This window comes from Ascaphus truei, chromosome 3 (assembly GCF_040206685.1).
Source record: "Ascaphus truei isolate aAscTru1 chromosome 3, aAscTru1.hap1, whole genome shotgun sequence".
Taxonomy (NCBI): domain Eukaryota; kingdom Metazoa; phylum Chordata; class Amphibia; order Anura; family Ascaphidae; genus Ascaphus; species Ascaphus truei.
This window is the reverse complement of record NC_134485.1, coordinates 66,881,750-66,901,349: the sequence shown is the minus strand read 5'-3', so window position 1 is coordinate 66,901,349 and position 19,600 is coordinate 66,881,750. Positions and strand designations below refer to the sequence as shown.

General features: G+C 41.4%; 1 protein-coding gene across 1 annotated transcript in view; it reads right to left on the bottom strand.

The window, feature by feature from the left end:
* The window catches only part of CPD (carboxypeptidase D), a 65,172-nt gene that overhangs the window by 27,498 nt on the left and 18,074 nt on the right, over positions 1–19,600 (bottom strand). Inside the window, exons 3-7 of the mRNA XM_075594248.1 lie at positions 12,116–12,258; positions 8,022–8,191; positions 6,464–6,825; positions 5,752–5,943; positions 5,002–5,169 (exon numbers count right to left, since the gene is read on the bottom strand). Coding sequence (XP_075450363.1) covers positions 5,002–5,169; positions 5,752–5,943; positions 6,464–6,825; positions 8,022–8,191; positions 12,116–12,258 — 1,035 coding nt within the window. The remainder of the gene's footprint in view (positions 1–5,001; positions 5,170–5,751; positions 5,944–6,463; positions 6,826–8,021; positions 8,192–12,115; positions 12,259–19,600) is intronic.

The window sequence follows — 19,600 nt, the reverse complement described above, 5'->3', positions numbered from 1 at the left end:
GTTATAGTATTGTCAGATGTGTTTCAGTTCATGGAATTAAGGTCATCATCAGCATAAGTAATAAAAGGTCTGAATGCATGGTGCGTTGCAGAAGTGAGAGTAAGATACCCACAAAGGCAACAGGAGAACCGCAAGTATATACAGGTAAACCCCGTTATAGCGCGGTCCTCGGGGGCCACACGATCCAACCGCGCTAGACCCGGGGTCGCGCTGATTTAAAAAAAAAAAAATGGCCGCCGCGCGCCTGATCGGGAGGGAGGGAGTGAGGAGGGAGGGAGGGGAGGGAAGGAAGAGGTGGCCGGAAGCCCTACCCGTCCCCTAGCAACGGCGAGTCCAGCCGCGGCATAGCCCACGCGGCCCTCCGAGTCCCAGCCTGCTCCTCACTCACCCCCCCTCCTCCTCCTCCATACCTTCTCAAGAATCGATTATTTTTTAATAAGTGACCATCTAATCCCTAACCTGGGTATGGCTTCCATTGAAAACAACATCCTGATTTCTAACCACGCTCCAGTATGGATAGGGCTAAATATTGGGCAGAAAGAGTCACAAAGATAGGATATGGAGGTTCCCTTCACACTTATATCACAAAAGGAGTTTAAAGCTTTCCCACTAAACAAATGCTACCAATTCAAGGACAACAACAATGCACACCAAAAAGAAGGAAATTTGTATTGGGAAGCTGCAAAGGCGGTGCCAAGGGGAGATATAATGGCCTTTTCAAATACATAAAGGAAGGAAATAGACACGGAATTCAGGAAAGCGAGTGACGAGCTGAGCGAAGCATACAGGAGCTTTAAACTAAAACCATCTTTGGCCACAAAAGAGGAATATAAAAAAAAAACACGACATGCGAGATATGGCTGCAGAGAAAAGTTTAAAAAATGCAATATAGAGACTTTAATCTATATAGATATGGGAATAAAGCTGGCAAACTAATGTGGAATTTAGTCAGGAACTACACCATCTAAACATAATGAAAATACAGAAAGCTAATGGGGAAATCTCAACTGAACCCAAACAAATATCTTTAGCATTTCAAGAATACCATCAGCAATTATATGGAAAGAGTGAGGAAAATGCAGTGGTAATAGAGGATTTCATGGGAAAATTACAATTGCCTAAATTAACAAGGGAAGATCAACAAAGATGAAATGAGCCAATTTCCATAGAAGAAATATCACAGTCTATTTAAATAATAACAATAATTTAAAAAAATTACAAATGGTAAAGCACCAGGGCCCGATGGGTTTGGGGCCGAATTCTATAAAACGTTAAGTGCGGAAATTGGTCTACCACTTAAGGAAGCGTTAAAAGATATATTAAAAACAGAAGAATACTTAGAAACGGGCAAGATGGCTTTCATAAGGATTCTTCACAAGGAAGGGAAAAACCCACTAAATCCAGAATAATGTAGACCAATTTCATTATTCAATCAAGACGCCATGATCTCAGAAATGTTGGCAGAGAGGCGCTAGCATCAATCCTACCCAAATTGATCCATCCAGATCAATCTGGATTTGTAAAGGGGAGACATCCGGTAAAGAATATTAGAAAAGTTATAGCTGCCATAAACTGGACCAAATCTAAAATAAAAAAAATAAAAAATAATATTATAATATCAAATAACGCCGAAAAGGCTTTTGATAATGTAAGCTGGAAGTATCTGTTCCAGGTACTGCAAAAAGTGGGGATTGAGGGACCTTTCCTTTGGATAAAACAATCAATGTACGCAGATCCAAAAGCTAAAATAATGGCAACGGGGTTACGGTCTCCCGAGTTTAAATTATACAGAGGTACGAGACAGGGGTGCCCTCTGTCACCTTTGCTTTTTAATTAAGCTATCGAGCCTTTGGCCGAATATCTGAGACATATGGAAAGTTAAGGCAATCAACATAGGGAAGTATGAGGCTAAATTAGCTCTATTTGCGGACGATCTGCAGCTCCTAGTGTCTAATCCAGGGGAGGCATTGCCCAACATATTTAAAGCTATTGGGGAATTTGGAAAATTCTCAGGGTTCAAAGTTAATGTTACAAAAACAGAAATATTAATCATATTAATGATATTAATGATAATATTAATTAATATTAAACATCACAATTAAGAATGATGTAACATGGGATGAGAAGTTACCCTTTAAAAGGACAAGGAAATCTATAAAATATCTAGGTATTAATATTACAGTGGACCTGGGAAAACTATATGTAGACAATTTTAAGAGTATTTTTCAGAAGGTAATAAAGGAACTGGAAGGGTGGCAGAACTCCCTCTGAACCTGTCAGGGAGATGCCAACTGATCAAAATGGTCAGCTTAGCAAGAGTTCTCTACCCCTTACAGATGTTACCATTACTAATAAAACATACAGATACCAAAGAATTAAATAGAGCATTTAGTTGGTTCATTTGGAGAGGAGGGCGACCCAGAATAGCATTTAAAAAACTACAACTATGCAGAGAATAGGGGGGACTAAATTTCCCCGATATCAGAAAGTACAAAATAGCATGTGTTATAAGGCATGCGGGCGATTGGATATTGGAGAAAAGTTTCCACTCAAATTTAGAGATAGAGCAGCAGCAGGTATGGCCTAAGGCTGCGGTCCCAGTGCGTTCTACAGCGCATGGCACGACGTGCGCTAAAGCACCGCCCCCCAATCAGACCGGGCCCAGTACCTACCTTGGCGCGCATTTAGCAGCCACGCTGTATTGCAAGTTTTCACAAAAACAATTTTTTTTGTATATAGAACTTGCGACGGAGGCGTGGCCATGCCCCCGCAGGCGGTTAAGCCATTGAGGGCGAACGAGCCGCGTGAGGTCATGGCCACGCCCAGTAAAAGGTTTTTGAGGCCTGGAACAAAGATTTCAAGGAAATAACGGAACTTCATGTAATACTTACTGGTTTAGATAGAACTAGAAAACTTATCAGAAACGTGGAGAGATGCAACTAAAACGGACACACAGGGCATATTGTGCTTTTAACATAAGTTACCAGAATACAGACAAATCCAGGAATAGATGTCCAAAGTGCCAACAACCTAAAGCAGACCAAAAACACTGTTTATGGGACTGCCCCAAGAGTGCACATTTTTGGGACCAAGTGCTGGATTATACACAGCAGAATGTTAAAATAACTGCGGTTAAAGAACCAGTTTCTTTGATATTTGGCAACTTGGAAGAATGGAAGATCATGAATAACGAATGAGAATACCTAAATTCGTAGAAATTACATTATTGGCAGCCAGAAAAACCATAATGTTACAATGGATAAAGATATACCCCCTAACATGGAGATGCTAAACAAATAGTTAACACAATTATTCATGTTAGATAAAATGGAAGCCAAAACCAATAAAGAGCTAAAAACGGAAACACTATTCAAAAAACTGGGATCCCTTTATTGAAATTTTACCAGACAGGGACAAAGAGGTTGTGATACGCGTTTGACCAAACTTCGTGGTATTTACTAAGAAGTCTGGTACGAGAGAGGCACAGAAGGTGATGAGGGGGGAAAAGAATAAAATATCTAATGTCTGTTATCCCTAGAAAAGGTTAGGACCTAAAGCACAAAAACAACTAAAGGAACGGTTTGTAAGGGAGGAAAAGGTACAGAGGGAAATGATGCAATGCGGATAGAACTGACCCCAATTTAATTTTATTTCATTTTTTGTTTGTCATTGTCTAAAGTATATGTAATTGTAATATATTATTTACGGGTTTAGCGCACTGTTAAATATAAAGGAATATTGTAATCACTGTATACTGGTATTTTGTGGTCTTGTTGAATTGTAATATGTTTTGTTATGGAAAACGCAATAAAAAAATTTCAATATATATAAAAAAAAAAACCTCTACACATTAATATGTCTAAAAATAGAACACACGGACTTTGTCGAGGATGTCACAGGGAAGCACGATGGTAAAGGCTTAAGCACAGCTAATCTTAAACGTTGAGCCATTAAAGCAGGGTATCAGAAACACCCATCTAACAGCTTGCAAAACTGGCTCTGTTTTTTTTTTATTCCGCTTCGCCTTTATTTTAATGGTTTCACAATGAACCATTGGCTCGACCGCCCAGAAGCAGAGGAATACACGAATTAGCTTTCCCACTATGCAAACGCAACAGCTTTCCTCCTTCCAATGCGCCCCTTACAACAGATTTGAGCTTGTAATCCATACACGGCTCCAAACCCACAAACATGTTTGTGAGTGTGACTGAGCAAGCGCAGAAACCATGTCCTTAAAAACAGGTCACCATATTTTACCCAGGCGAGGAAAGATATTCCATTCGCAATGGGTATTTTATGTCATGTAATTTTCTGCGCAACATCTTAATTTTGATGAAGAAAAGTGGACAATACTCAGCATTACACGTATACACATCCATGGGTTTGATTTCGATTATACTGTAAATCTTATGCTTCTATTTTTTTCCCTGTCCGTGCACAAAATATAGTAACAAAAAAACAATGTGTTAGAAAATAAAACAGAACTGAAGGCTGTCGTCGCCGACTGTTTATTTTCTTTGGCATAGATATTGGAATGTTAATCTTCAGTCCCAAGTCTTGTATACTGAACACGTTAATGTGCGGCTTGTAACTCTTCCACTTCCACGTGTGCAAGTAAGGTAATCAAAAGGGTTTAAAAAACAAACAAAAAAACACCATGTTGAGGCTTCATAGCAGGGATGGCCAACGCCAGTTCAAGCGCCACTAACAGGTCAGGTTTTCAGAATATCCCTGCTTCAGCACAAGTGGCTCAATCAGTGGCTCAGTGCTCGACATTGGCCACCCCTGCTTTATAGCTTTTCTTCACCACTGCAAAGGACCTTTATACAAGAAGGTGGCAGACATGTCACTTACAGAGACTTTGATTAGAAACAAAAATATGCTACTATGCTGCAGTTTGGGTTCTGACCCCAATTGTGATCACGAGATCTATTAATGCAGTTGAACGTGAATGTATAGAAATAAGGTCACTGACTGAAGGAACAATATTGCACAGCATACCTCCATGAAGATTTGCAGAGAGCACAAAGGGATAGGTTCTTAGCCATTTCATTATCGCCAAGGTCTCGAGTTGCGGAGGGTCCGTGATCTGGAAGAACTGGTCTGGGAAGTTACGGTTCAGGTCATAATTGTTGCTGTTGTTCCTGCCGACTACACCATCACGGTCCCCTGCACAGAAGATGATCAGTGAACAAAGTTAGTCTGTACTCCTACTGTAACCAGAGAACACTAATTCAATGGAAATTGCAAAACATTATTCTCTCCGTGAAAGACTCATTTTATCTTGTCAAGCACAGACGTAAAACTATGGCTCTGAGGATGACATTATCTTTGGAGCTCTTTCACAAAGGCAAACCCTTTTAGCAGCCACGGGGTTAAAAGGTACGTATTTATTAAAAGCCCTGAAATTAACTTTTTTTTTTATGGTCAAATTTACATTAAGTAGAAGTGTCCCGAACAGGACAATTGTAGGAAAACAAGTCTCAGAATAAGAAAACAGAAAATCGAACCTCAAGCAACTGGTATACCTCATTTCACCACACCCCCCCCCCCCCCAACCTCACCCCATTGAGATGGCATTTCAGCACGATTAAAATGTTCCCGCATGCAATTTTAACGTCTTTATGGCGGTTTCGCGGAAGCTCCAGACCAGAAGGAACTCGTCCTGCTCAAGCAGCAAAACTCAAGCAGGACTGGCAGCAGAGAACAAATATTCAGAGAGAATTATAGTCACATGTGCTGTTGTGTTACCTTCTTGTGATTTCTCATATCCATCAGGGTTCATAGAGGGCATGATGTGGATCCGGGTGTTTTGGACCAGATGTGTGACCTCTGGGTCAGTCCCGTAATTCTTGCAGAGGTACTCAATGAGGTTCAGGAGAAGCTCCCGCCCCACCACCTCATTGCCGTGCATATTCCCAATATACTTGAACTCTGGCTCACCTGGAAACAAAAGATCACCAATTCTAATAATAACCAGCAAAAAATGTATTTCTGCAAAACCCTCAAGTTTATTTACAATATAAGTAGCCACAAGTTGGCTGAATATATAGTACATAAAAATGAACTTCCTCTTCTCTAGTGACATAGGTCTGAAGAAGTAACCTGGGTGGTGTTTAAAGCTAAAAATCTCTAAACATCTATTATACAGTATCTCAACGGTGATGTTATTGGCAAAATATTATAGGCAGACTTATTGCTATGGTGCGTTTCCCAGAGCTGCTTGTTATACAGGTCTTCAGGTTGGGGACAATTAAAACAGGTGATTTCAGGATCTGAACTTGATCCTGATCTTCCCGAATAGAGCCTCTTAATGGTGAAAGTGTTATTATGGGAAAACTAGCACCAGTTAAAAACAACAATCACTAGTTACCCTGAGACTATGGAATTATCTCAGCGCTGGTGTCTGCAATCTTCCAGCAGGATTCTGGCAGCACACAGATTATGCACCAAGACCGGTTACCTGGTTCATGTATGCCGGGGTTGTCGGATATCTCCATCACATAAAGCTCCCTCAAATCCACTGACTTGCCCACTGAGTACAGATGTGTGATGTTTGGGTACTCATTGTTGTACCTCCGCAGGAAGATCTCCATATCAGGGTAGTGGTGATGCCGGAAGTCTTGAGGCTGGATAGGTTGCCGAGGAGGCGAGGTCGTTTCTGTTTTCACTGTGAATGATGCACCCGTCACAGATATTGGGTCAGAAGTGGTTTCCGGTGTATTGGGAGACACTGGTATTGATACTGTAGGCTTAAGTGGGAAATCAAGCAAAGTTGCTGGGCCTTCTTTCACTTCAACGTCAACTATAGCTTGTGGCAGGTACCTGGGGAAAAATATATGTACAGACAATAATTTCCCCTCCTAGAGACATATATGAATAAATGTTTGGAGTATTAAAGATGGCTGCTATCCCTATGCAACCCTGTGCCAAACTATTAAGTCACAGTATCAGACGCTGTATGGTTCTAGTAACCACAGATTTGCTTGTCATTGATAAGCATGATTACGCATTTTATTGCGAAATATCTTCCGTGGTTTAAAATTTCAAGGAAATAGATCCCCTAATCTTGCATCTAACATATCAGAATATGCCTTTATTCAACAGTATTCTATGATGCCATGATTTCTGAAGATAGACCTTGTGCATACATACATTGTGGTTTTTTTGTTTTTTTTACAGCGGTTTAACAAATATTAACCTGTTGAAGAAATACTAAACCTGAAAGACAACAAAACGGATTAGGTAGTATGATCATTTTTGTTTGGCCAATAAGAGTCAGTATACAAGCTTTCGAACATCACAGGGTTTCTCTTCAGGCATCTTCAGCTACCTGAATAACCCTTTGAGGTTCACAAGCTATTACACTTAACTTGTGTTGGTCCAATATAAGTTATCATACTACCTATTTCCTTTTCCATGTAAAAACTAGAAGAAAACGCGGTACAGGCATACCCCGGTTTAAGTACACTCACTTTAAGTACACTCGCGAGTAAGTACATCTCGCTCAATAGGCAAACGGCAGCTCACGCATGCGCCAGTCAGCACATCCTGAACAGCAATACCGGCTCCCTACCTGTACCAAAGCTGTGCGCAAGTGGGGAGACTATAGAGCCTGTTACAAATGCCTTATTTACATCAGTTATGCACGTATATGATGATTGCAGTACAGTACATGCATCAATAAGTGGGAAAAAGTTAGTGCTTCACTTTAAGTACATTTTCGCTTTACATACATGCTCCGGTCCCATTGCGTACGTTAATGTGGGGTATGCCTGTATACTTTTAAGTGCTCGTATTTTATTGCAACCAGCACAACTACAAAATAGCTTTAGTTTATTTTTTACATATTTATCCATCAAACCCACCCTCGCTCTGTTTCCATTTGCAGAACAATTATTGTGGGAGCGCTAAGTTAATGGTTGTGTTTTTTCTATGCAGTGCCTATGTCACTACAACTTAGGAATCAGTTTAGCATTCATGTGCCATCTAGTTGTGACCCCGTATGTTATGTTGCTCACCCTGTTACTGAAGCCGTGATGTTGTACATCCCGGGAGCTAGCAATCTGTGGAAGCTCCCAAGTTTGCCAGTTGTGATGTTATGATCAATCCCCGCCACTGAGATGGTGGCATTCTCCAGTCCCTTCAAGGTGACCGCGTCTCGGACAAAGCCCTTTGCCCCTATGTGGACCTAGAAACGGGGGACAGACGCAATGAATATACATCCAGTAACGCACTGATGCAAAGGTGACTCCGTTTTATCATTAATCACTGATAAACATTGATTTAAAGAAATAAAATAAACACTGAAAACCGGTATTCCTACTTATAATGTCTGGTAAGTCAAACTAATGCATTTCTCCATTAGCTTCTAAACCCGGATCTTCAGAAGACTAATTAACGCTCCCTCACATACAACAAGGGTGTGACGTCCAGTTTAACAGTGAACAGCAGTAATCCTGGAGCAGGTAACTGCAGCTAGTCAGGGATCGCAGGCATAACACCCAGGCAGGTGCTCTGTGTACTTTGGGCCCCTTTACCAAGCTTGATGAGTCTGCGATTTTGTATCTGTTTTGTGTCCTGTTGTTCTATTTCATTTGACATGGAAGACGTATTGGACTTGTAATACAGTAAAAGCAGCCTCCGTTCTCTAACATAATACATTATACAGTGCTGCATACTTTGAACATGACTAGCTATTTTTTTTTTAACATCTTAGAACCAAAACAGTACAACAAATATTATGGAATATCACACAGAACAAACCGGTTTCAGAAGAGGCTAGTTAGGACTTCAGGTCTCCCTGAGGAAAGAACGTTGTATATCATTGTAACTGTTTACACATGTAGTGAGCAGGGGGGATTTAAGAAGAAGAAGTTGTTCTTTAGAACGGTGGCCATATTAACACATCATGCAAATATTTATTTAGTATCCATATTTACCTGAAAACATATCTACTATTGAGATTGTGTGATCAGAGTTAAATAGGAAAACAAAACATTTTCTTATCCCCCAGAAGGTTTACAGCACTTTCATCCACTGTGGGCATCTGAGACACAGTGGCATATTTGTGGCACCTTAAACAGGTCCCAGTTTAGTCAGTGAAGGGAGTGGAGAGAAAAACATGGGTACATTTGTATATGAATATATTTTCCTACTGTGTATAGTGCCCACTGGAAATGTTACAGGAAAATGAAGTTAACAATTCTTAAAGGTGCATGGTGGCTGCTGGCACATTGCCAAAACATTACTGGTGGCATCAGTAAATAGATATATTCACACATGTATAATCCACTAGGAAAAACTGGCTTTTAATCAGTTAGGTGCTTCACCATCTACTGGAAACAATAAACAGACGGGGAAGTTTGACACATTTAAAGACGTATTTTTTTAATTAAAAAAAATTGGAGAATCACACGTTTTAATAAATGTTTAATGTTATCTTTTCCACGTTTACCAAATGCTTTGGGTTGTTTTTGTTTTTGTTTTTACAATCTAATATATACATCTACATTTAGAATTCCCGATTAAAGAATATGATTTTTGGGTGTGCAGCTCTGTAAAGTTATAGACCAGGGGAGCGCAATCTTTTTTCCCTGCCCCCCTGCCGGCACTTCCCCTCTCTGCGTCCCCCCTTACCTTAGCTCCAGCATCATGTCACGTTGCCATGGCGACGCATTTAAGAAGCCGCCGGAGCCAAGGTAATTAAGGTTTACAGAGGCCTTTGCCGCTCCCCCGGCACTTAATTTAAGGGCCTTCGGGAAGCGCTCAGGTGCCCCGCGCCCGCCGCAGTCAGTCTCGCGCCCCCCAGTTTACGCACCGCTGATCTAGACCCCACTGGTACTCAACTCCAGTCCTCAAGGGCCACTAACAGGTCAGGTTTTAAGGAAATCCCTGCTTCAGCACAGGTGGGGCAGTCTCCTGAAACCTGACCTGTTAGTGGCCCTTGAGGACTGGAGTTGAGAACTCCTGGGAAGCATGTAGCCACAGTGCCCTTATTATGGATAGTGGGTTGTGAAGTTGAAAAGCTATTTTACCCAATCCAGTAAAGTACTAAACACAGGAAACCAGTCCCTTCCTTTACTTTGTTTATTTTTAAGGTTTACAAAGTGATGTCACAACTTCCTTTTGTTTCATACTTAATAGGTATTTGCTCAAGGATAAGAATGTACTAGTATAAGCAACTGTCTGTAGAACACATTCATTTAATTGATTCAGAAGTAGTTGTGATTCATTTCAGAAGTATGAACCTTTTGCTCGATTCCCAGTTATTCCAAAAGGCAGGTTTTTTTTGGGTACACTTTGGTAATAATAAAATACTTTTCATTTAAAATGTTGTTTGGCACGCCTGGTGTCTAGTTACATTGACCTGCTCATCTATGACACGTATATGCTGCTGAGCCATAGCATGGAAAGAAAAAAGTTGAAGCTTGTCAGAATTTCAGTGCACGTCAGCAAAGTAGTCAATTATGGCTGCAGTGAAAGTGTTAAATCAGTGGTTCCGCGTAAGATTTGTAAAATCTCAAGGCACCCGTTCTCTAGCTCACACATCCCTTACTCGTTTCCACGCATAAAGTCCTACCCTCCTCTTATACACTCCACATTTCACCCTCACCCACCCTGTTACTCACGCACACCACGTTAACCCCTTTACACACAGCACTCACCCCCCCTTTCTCTTACCTGCACCACATACCTTCCACCACTCCACAAAACGCCATCACCCCCCATATCCCCACACTCAAAGCTGTCACATTCCCACAGATCCATCACTATCTCTTTCCTCCCACGTCAGCTGCTCAGCTGACGTACCCTGGGCTGTCAGTAGATTAAGCTCCTCTCTCCTCTGTGCTGGACTGAGACAGGAGAAGTGCTTGTGCCCGCCCAGCAAACAGCAGTATCTTTCACCTAGGGCTGCGACACCCTTGGCAAAAGGGTTATGGCACCCCCCCCCCCCCACCCAGGCTGAAAAACATTTATGTTTAACAGTGCTTCTCAGCCAGAGTGCTGGGGGTGCTACAACCCTTTGCCATGGGTGTCGCAGCCCTAGGGGAAAGATACTGCTGGTTACTTAGCAGGCACAAGCCCTCCTGCCTGGGGTTATAGAGGCTGCAAACGCCTCTCCAGTCTCAGCCCAGCACAGAGGAGAGAGGAGCTTAATTTTCTTTACTGCCAAAGAAAGAGACGTTGAAAAGAAAGCCCTCCTAATGCAATATTCATTTTTACAGGCAGAATCAAATTGTACACAGAATGTTATTTATACACAAGCCTCTGACAAAAACAAATAGTTCATTAATAAAGAATATTAGTCCAATCACAACTGCATACAATGCAATGTGCCTCTGGGGCTTCTGGTAGAAAAAGGAACTCGCACAAAATCGATCCGAAGGATCAAAAGTACCCCAATTATTGCACTCAATATATCCTATTATATAATGATAGTTAGGACTATAGTAGTCCTTCAGATAGTGTCTGATTGATATATTATTGCCAAAGTGGACCAGTTATTTAAATAAAACCAAAAAAAAAATCAACAAAAAACTTTAATACATCCAAAATATATAATATACACAATCAAATGACGTATCGTCCTACTATCTCATTCAGCTCTCCATAAATCCATTTATATGCATATACAATGCTATATATTATATTTACCGTTTTGGATTATGGATACAACAACTGAATGACCTTGTGTCGATGACAGAGGAATTTTATACATTTTCTATTGTAAATACTTCATTTGATGGTGTATATTATATATTTTGGATGTATTAAAGTTTTATTTTTTTGTTTTATTGAAATAGCTGGTCCACTTTGATCTATTATCGCCAATCAGACACTATCTGTAGGACTACTATAGTCCTATCATATGATATATTGAGTGCAATAATTGGGGTACTTTTGATGCTTCGGATCGATTCTGTGCAAATTGGTTATTACTCCTTATGCACCTTATATTTTATGTATGTTCCACTTACATTCGGATACTATTAGGCGAGCGGTGTATTTCACTTTGTGCAAGAAATAGGAACTCACAATGACATGCTTACATGGCAAGATAACAAGTGACAAAACAATGAGCTACACCATTCTTTATATATGAAGTGGTTACCATTTCCATGAACTTGATCAGGGACTCTCGGTTGTTCTCCCACTCGTTAGCAAGTTCAGAAGCAGGTGGGTATTTGCAGCAGGACAACTCGAAGGTCACCTCAAAGCAGTTCCCCCATACATAATTGTAATCCTGCATTCCACCTGCACAAGACACAAACCGCAGCTCTGTTAGGATCGGCAGATCTGGACAGATTAACACAGAAATAAATCATATTGATAACATTAAGCGTTTGGTTGTAAAGATCTTCCTGACATGCCGGAAAACCATGGAAACTTCTTGATGGCCATTACAGCAGCAATGAGGCTAAAGTTGCAATACTACATACTCTGATCTGAATCAGACTTATTAGCCTCGTTGGCCCCCGGGGTTTTTAGATACCGACCGGTTTAGTTGCTGATATTTTTGCTCCCACTACTTGAGAACTTAAAATAGCTGCTTAAACTCATGGGTTTTGCTGGCCTGTAGAAAGCTGCAATGCCTGTGTATTTAAAGGGAGGCAAGTGGAAACTCTACTTGTAAAGCCTTGTTGCCAGCACTAATGAAGGCCCAATGAAAGCTGAAACGTTGGTGCTTCCTGGCAGATAATTCAATATGCAATAAACCTGACTGTTACACAGACGTGTGCCTAGTGTTGCTCTTACCAAGAAAGTCACTAGACCCCAGAGATATGGGGGGGCTCAGAGGTGAGTGCGAATCCTCGGGATGAAAGGGGTGACACTCCTGTCAAGCTTGTTGGGGCGCTACCCAACTCCGAGCCCATATATTAGTTGGCACAAGTCATATTGTATTAGGCCGCATTCTCGCAAGAGAGCGAGTTATAGTCAGGATACCAAGGGTCAACAGGATGTGCAGATTCTTAGAGACGCCTCCAACACAGACAGTCATAAGATCAGGATACATAATCTTGCACGGAGATCACAATATTACATACATAGTTCACCCCTTAGGTCAAATATTTCCATGTCACCGAAAGGTCTCTAGTGAAGGTTAATACGCTAAAGATTGATCTGTTGTATTAGTCACTCCAAACTGAAATTTGTCACTTAATCAATTATAAATTTTGAAGGAGTGTTTTTAGTCTACACACAGTAAGGTAGAATTGATAACTTCAATAGCCAACTCGTGGTTAAAAAGAGTGCAAGCTCTCAGGGCCACACAAAGATCCTTCTTTTAAGTCCCACACAATAAACTAAATATAAATCTACTGTACAAGCAGAAACAAGAAATGTATAGGGGTGAAGTGAGGTAAAGTAAAGGGTGAAATGTCAGCACAGGGTAAGGGACCCTAGATACCCATTTACTGTGTGCCCACAAAGTATACAATATAATCATAATAATAGCATGTTCTTGTATAGCGCTGCTAGTTTTAAGTAGCGCTTTACAGAGACATTTTGCAGACAGACCTTGCGCCGTGGAGCTTACAATCTATGTTTTTGGTGCCTGGGGCACAGGGAGATAAAGTGACTTGCTTCAAACTCAGTGCTAGAGCCAGTGTCTTTACTCACTGAGCTACTCCTCTCATATCTAGGATCCCTTCCCCTGTCCTGCAATTTCTCTTGATATTTATACCTTTATGTGAAGCACCTCTTAATATTAATAGTAGGTGATGTCAAAGGGCAGTCATTTTACAATAGTGGTAAAGGTACCATAACAGGGCAGGGGAGCGCAATCTTTCTCCCCTGCGCCCCCTGCTGTCTTTTTCCCTCTCCTCGCGCGCCCCACTCTTACCTTGATTCAGACGTCCTGGCGTTACATTGTCATGGCAACGTGACATCAAATGACGCTGCGTCGCCAGGAGCGTGTGACTCAAGGTAAGTAAGGTTTACTGAGGCCCCGCAGCTCCCCCGGCATTATTTAAAATGCCTTCGGGAAGCGCGCGTGAGGCCTCTGTAAACCCCGATACCCCCCGCAGCGAGTCTCACGCCCAGCCCCCACTTTGCGCACCGCTGCAATAGGGTGACCAGACGTCCCGGTTTTTTAGCGGTATGTCTCAGATCCCGACCTTTTGGGCCACTGTCTCGGGTTTTATCGGCGCTGGCCACACATGCCCGGTCAGCGCTCGCCATTCACATATGTGCAACATTTGACCTGTTTTTTCCTGGGACAAATATGGTCACCCTACATAAAGATGTTTTATGAAGTAAGGTGTGCAGAAGGATTATATTTGACTATTAGCAACTGCCCTGCTGTGATTCTCATCAGGACGCCCGCAAACGCTTTATTATTGTAATGTAGCCTGTTAAGCATAAGAGAGGATCAATAAGTAACAACTGCACTCCTTTAATCCATGCTCAGATTTGTTATTACAAATATGAAGCTTACTACTCATTAATGGGCAATTAGGTCTCTAAGAGTGTGACTAAATTATGGTAATGAAACTCCTACAGTGAACCAGGATAAACATACATCAGGTGAATGTGCTAAATAAATATAGTTCATACCAACAATATTTTCATATGATAAAAAGGATTTAATTGTGCCCCCTCTTCATAATAATAATAGCATGTTCTTGTATAGCGCTGCTAGTTTTACGTAGCGCTTTAGAGAGACATTTTACAGACACAGGTCCCTGCCCTTTGAAGCTTACAATGTGTTTGGTGCCTGAGGCACAGGGAGATAAAGTGACTTGCCGACGTCCGTTGTCAAACTCAACAACAAGAAAGTCAGCAAAGGCTGCTTCAGTTCATCAGGTCTGCAATGGAAAAATCACACGAGAGGCCCATTTCTACCAATGCCCAGAATACGACGTTACATTAATATTTCTCAAAAAGAAAATACAGTACAACTTGAAAAGGTCACCACGGAAAGTGTGACTGGAATGAAAAAGCTATTTGCACACAACACAGTGGACTGAACCTTTAACATTTTCAAGCTTTCCCAACTCTATTTCCCAACTTGGCACATGACGTTCCCTTCCTTATCAGCAGGACTGATGACACGGTCTGTGGTAACTTGCTCTTTTACGTCACAGTGGTTTCGATAGTTATGATTCGTTTCCCCCCAAAATTACTTAACATCTTTTTAACATGTGTAAAATGGGTCAGAATGCTCATTAATATTTACACTGGGATTCATTGTGTGTGCATATTATTTTAATGAACATTCTACCTTATTGTATTGACTTAAGTGGCCAAGTTCCAGCCATAGAACTAAATTATTTTCATACATTATATGCACTGTAGAAAATCACTAAAACATGATCTATGGACTGTCCTCGAGGAAGGAGGTCTGGGAATGAAGGCCCAATTCCACTCAAACTGATAAAATATATATATTTTGTTTTGTTTTTAATATATATATTAATATAGTTCTTTTTTTCCTCATCCCCAGCTTAAAACATCACTATCAAATTGCTTTGGATGGGAAGAGATATGATTATCAGAAGATAGTGACTTGTGTTGAACTGAAGATGTTAACTATTATCCCTAAATTAGAACACTGTGTATCCTTGGCATTGCGGTTATGTCTGCCAATTTCAACTATTTCACTTTGTCCGAAAAAAGCACTCGCAGTGCAATCTCGGACGTGTCCCATGCCCCTTTCCTACTACATGCATGAGAAACACACATTAGGTGCAGCAATTTAGTTTGTTTTCCCCACTGGCCAGTTACGGTTTGCTTATCTTACACACAACTAGCTATGTGGACAAGGTAACTCGATGAGGCCTCCGAGAACAATTGGAGAGTAAGCAGTAAAGGGAATAGGATGGATCAATGCACAATCTAATAATAAGACAAAAGGCACTAGGAACAGTTGTTCAACTGAGCACAAGAAGGTCTGATGAGGAAATTAATGTTGCAGTTCCGCTTGCCTTTTGCATCCACACAGAATCCCAGACCACCAGCGACACTGCTAGCCAGCAGCATGGTCCTCCCTCTTTGGGCTAGTGCAAAGGTAGCCCACTCCAGTCCTCAAGGGCCACCAACAAGTAAGAGTTTCAGGAAATCCCTGCTTCAGCACAGATGGCTCAAACAGTGGCTCAGTTTTCATCTGAGTCACCTGTGGCGAAGCAGGGATTTCCAGAAAACTTGATCTGTTGGTGTCCCTTGAGGACTGGAGTTGGCCACCCCTGGATTAGTGGGACAATCCAAATCTAACCCACTGCTTGCAACTTGACAAACACCATACTTCGAAGCGGGGAGAGAGCAGCGATGCTTCACAGCGACATACGCAGAGCGGGGAGAGAGCAGCGATGCTTCACAGCGACATACGCAGAGCTGGGAGAGAGCAGCGAAGCTTCACAGCGACATACGCAGAGCGGGGAGAGAGCAGCGATGCTTCACAGCGACATACGCAGAGCGGGGAGAGAGCAGCGATGCTTCACAGCGACATACGCAGAGCGGGGAGAGAGCAGCGATGCTTTACAGCGACATACGCAGAGCGGGGAGAGAGCAGCGATGCTTCACAGCGACCATACGCAGAGCGGGGAGAGAGCAGCGATGCTTCACAGCGACATACGCAGAGCGGGGAGAGAGCAGCGATGCTTCACAGCGACATACGCAGAGCGGGGAAGAGAGTAGCGATGCTTCACAGCGACATACGCAGAGCGGGGAGAGAGCAGCGATGCTTCACAGCGACATACACAGAGCGGGGAAGAGAGCAGTGATGCTTCACAGCGACATACGCAGAGCGGGAAGAGAGCAGTGATGCTTCACAGCGACATACACAGAGCGGGGAGAGAGCAGCGATGCTTCACAGCGACATACGCAGAGCGGGGAGAGAGCAGCGATGCTTCACACCGACATACGCAGATGTTTAGCAACCACAAAGCAAATTATTGTTTTAGGTGATCAAAGTGCAACTGTTGAGAAGGAAGAAAGCCGGATTGTACAAAGGGTAATATTATTGCAGGCACAAAGACTTGTGTGTTACTATGACACAGAGTGAATGCTGAGGTTTATGTTTTCATGTGATGGGATCATACAGTAATAAGTCCGGCATTGTAAATTGTGCCCAAAGCAAAAAAAGCCACACAAAAAATTGTGACAATGAAGATCAATGTTTAAGCTGTTTGCGGGCTGAAAGGCCAACACATCCACTGCAAAACAGGGAGAGCAAATAGGAAATATCTGGCACCCTTCAACTCGGCTACATCCGCACAAGAAAGTAACATTCAATATAACAGATGTAAAAATACACATTTTTGTTTTTGACAATTTAATGGTCATAGGGAAATGTTACAGCTTGTTTTAAAGAATAAGACACAAGTTTTAAGAATACTGTCAAAAGAAAATTAATGAAGCCAGAGGCATTTTACCAAACTACACATTTTACTTGTAACATGGTGAAATCAATTAAACAAAAGTACAGAACGACATATGTTTTATTTAATACACATACACACACACACACACACACACACACACGGGATGCAGCACTCTCCACTTTAGCAAATACAATTTCACATCACATTTGAAGTAAGGTGCCTGTCCCTCCTCCTAATCATGGGCAAATAAAATCAAATATTTTCCAGCAGGGGAATGAAGCACTAAAGTGATTACATTTTATTTTAAAAATATATATATATGTTTGTTTATGTGTACAGCCATTTCTTGCCTAGAAGTTAAAGAATTTTTTTTGAATATATTGAAAAAAATCCATCACAAAAACTATGGGCCAATAATACAGTGAAAAACATGGAAAGTAAAGTGGTAAATTGTCCTCATCATATGTTTATTTTTAAGTCTTACTTTATTTTGTTGGAAGCAGGTGTTAAGCCACTCCACCCATGTCAGTTGAGCATGGATTTTGTTTGTATTTTCTTCAACGTGTTACAGTCCCTGGGACTGAATAAAGCAGACATAAGCCTGGTAAAGTCAACCCTGTGGTATGTCTCCTCTAACTACTCACCCCACCGTGTTCTAGGATGCCCGGACAGACGGCGGAGCCCCTAAGGTAGCCGTCTGTCACAATATATCTATATATCACTCTGCTGTAGATGTATTTTGTTATTACAAAAAAAAAAAATAGAACCGATCAATATCCAGCAATTCAAAACATCTCGCAGAAGAAATATACTTCAATACTTGTCCACATCCAGAGAAAAGTTATGTATCAACATAGCAATGTCAATGGGACGCTCACCCAGGCCGGAGCAACTGGACGTACTGTAGGTAGTCCTTCTTCCGGCTTATTTGGGGTTTTCCTTAATCACTATTTATGTTGCAGTACAGCTGAACTTTTTGCCACACAACTGGGGGATTTTTATTTTTTATATATATGTTTTTTTTCTCCTGCATTTATTCTTGGTCCATATTTTTGGTGATGGGTTTTTTTTCTACATCTAGTTTAGACTTTAGGGCAAGTAGTAGCCGTACACACGCACCTGAGAAAAAGTCTTCATTGGCCACTTTTTTATACGAACCCTTAACCCGAGCAGCCAAGATATTTACCGGCAAGAGCAGAAATAGGCTAACATATTAGAGCAAAGGTACCTCCTACCCCCCCCCCCCCACAAGGCCTTTTGGTAGCTTGATTTGCCATTTCTGTTCCTCGATACTGGGCAGGACAAACTGCTACTAGGGGTGTCTGTTTCTGACCACTATTCAAAAACTGGCTTAGCCGTTCTCACTACAGCTTTTAAAACAAAAAGATAGGATTACATCTAAAGGATGAAGAGAATTGTAATCATCTGTTTTAATACAGTAATGACTGCCTTGTGAGGCAATATTTGTCTGCTTACCTTTTTATCAGTCATCTCAAATCCAATTTCGTGTATATTTGGAAAGTCTAATTAAAAAAAAAATGTAAATGTAATCCTGAGACTAGATTATTAAACTAAAAATATGCAATTTTACAGACACCCTAATTATGCACAACAGCCCAAAGAATGGAAAATAGACGAAGTAATGGCCCTTCGATGTTCATTTGTGTTTTCCAACACCTGCCATTTCTTCTACAAACACTAAAGGGCATACATAAAGGATCACGACCAGATCGACAAACAACGATCTTATTTAAAATGCTTTTTATTTTCCATCGGACAACAAAAAAAAACCACAATGACCCAGATGTGTCCCTCAATCTGAACGAACAGCTGCAATGTAAAGACATCAGATCTACTCAGTTTATTGGATCTCTTTCTCGCTTTACACACCTGTCATCAAGACACCCATTTTACAAGGGTGCAAAGTTGTCATCTCACCACTCGCTCAGCCATGAAATCTTTTTTTTCTAAACTCACAATCTAAGTCACCAAGAAATATTGTGTCATCCTGTGTATGCCCATCACCAGCATCGCTTGTGCCTGTAGTAATTTACACAACAATTCTGGCATCTGGGGAAAAATGTAAAAAAAATGCAGTAGAGCCTAAATAAGATGTGGGGTGTCCTGCACTGTTTGGTACAAAGTTCTCTCCTTCAATGTCATATCCTACTGCCGGGTTTGCTTTGGAATTTGGATCAAGTCTATGATCTCATTTGACTTGGCTGTGTCTTCAGTGGAGAGTGAGGTGTACAATGACGATGAGGTGTGCCCTTGAA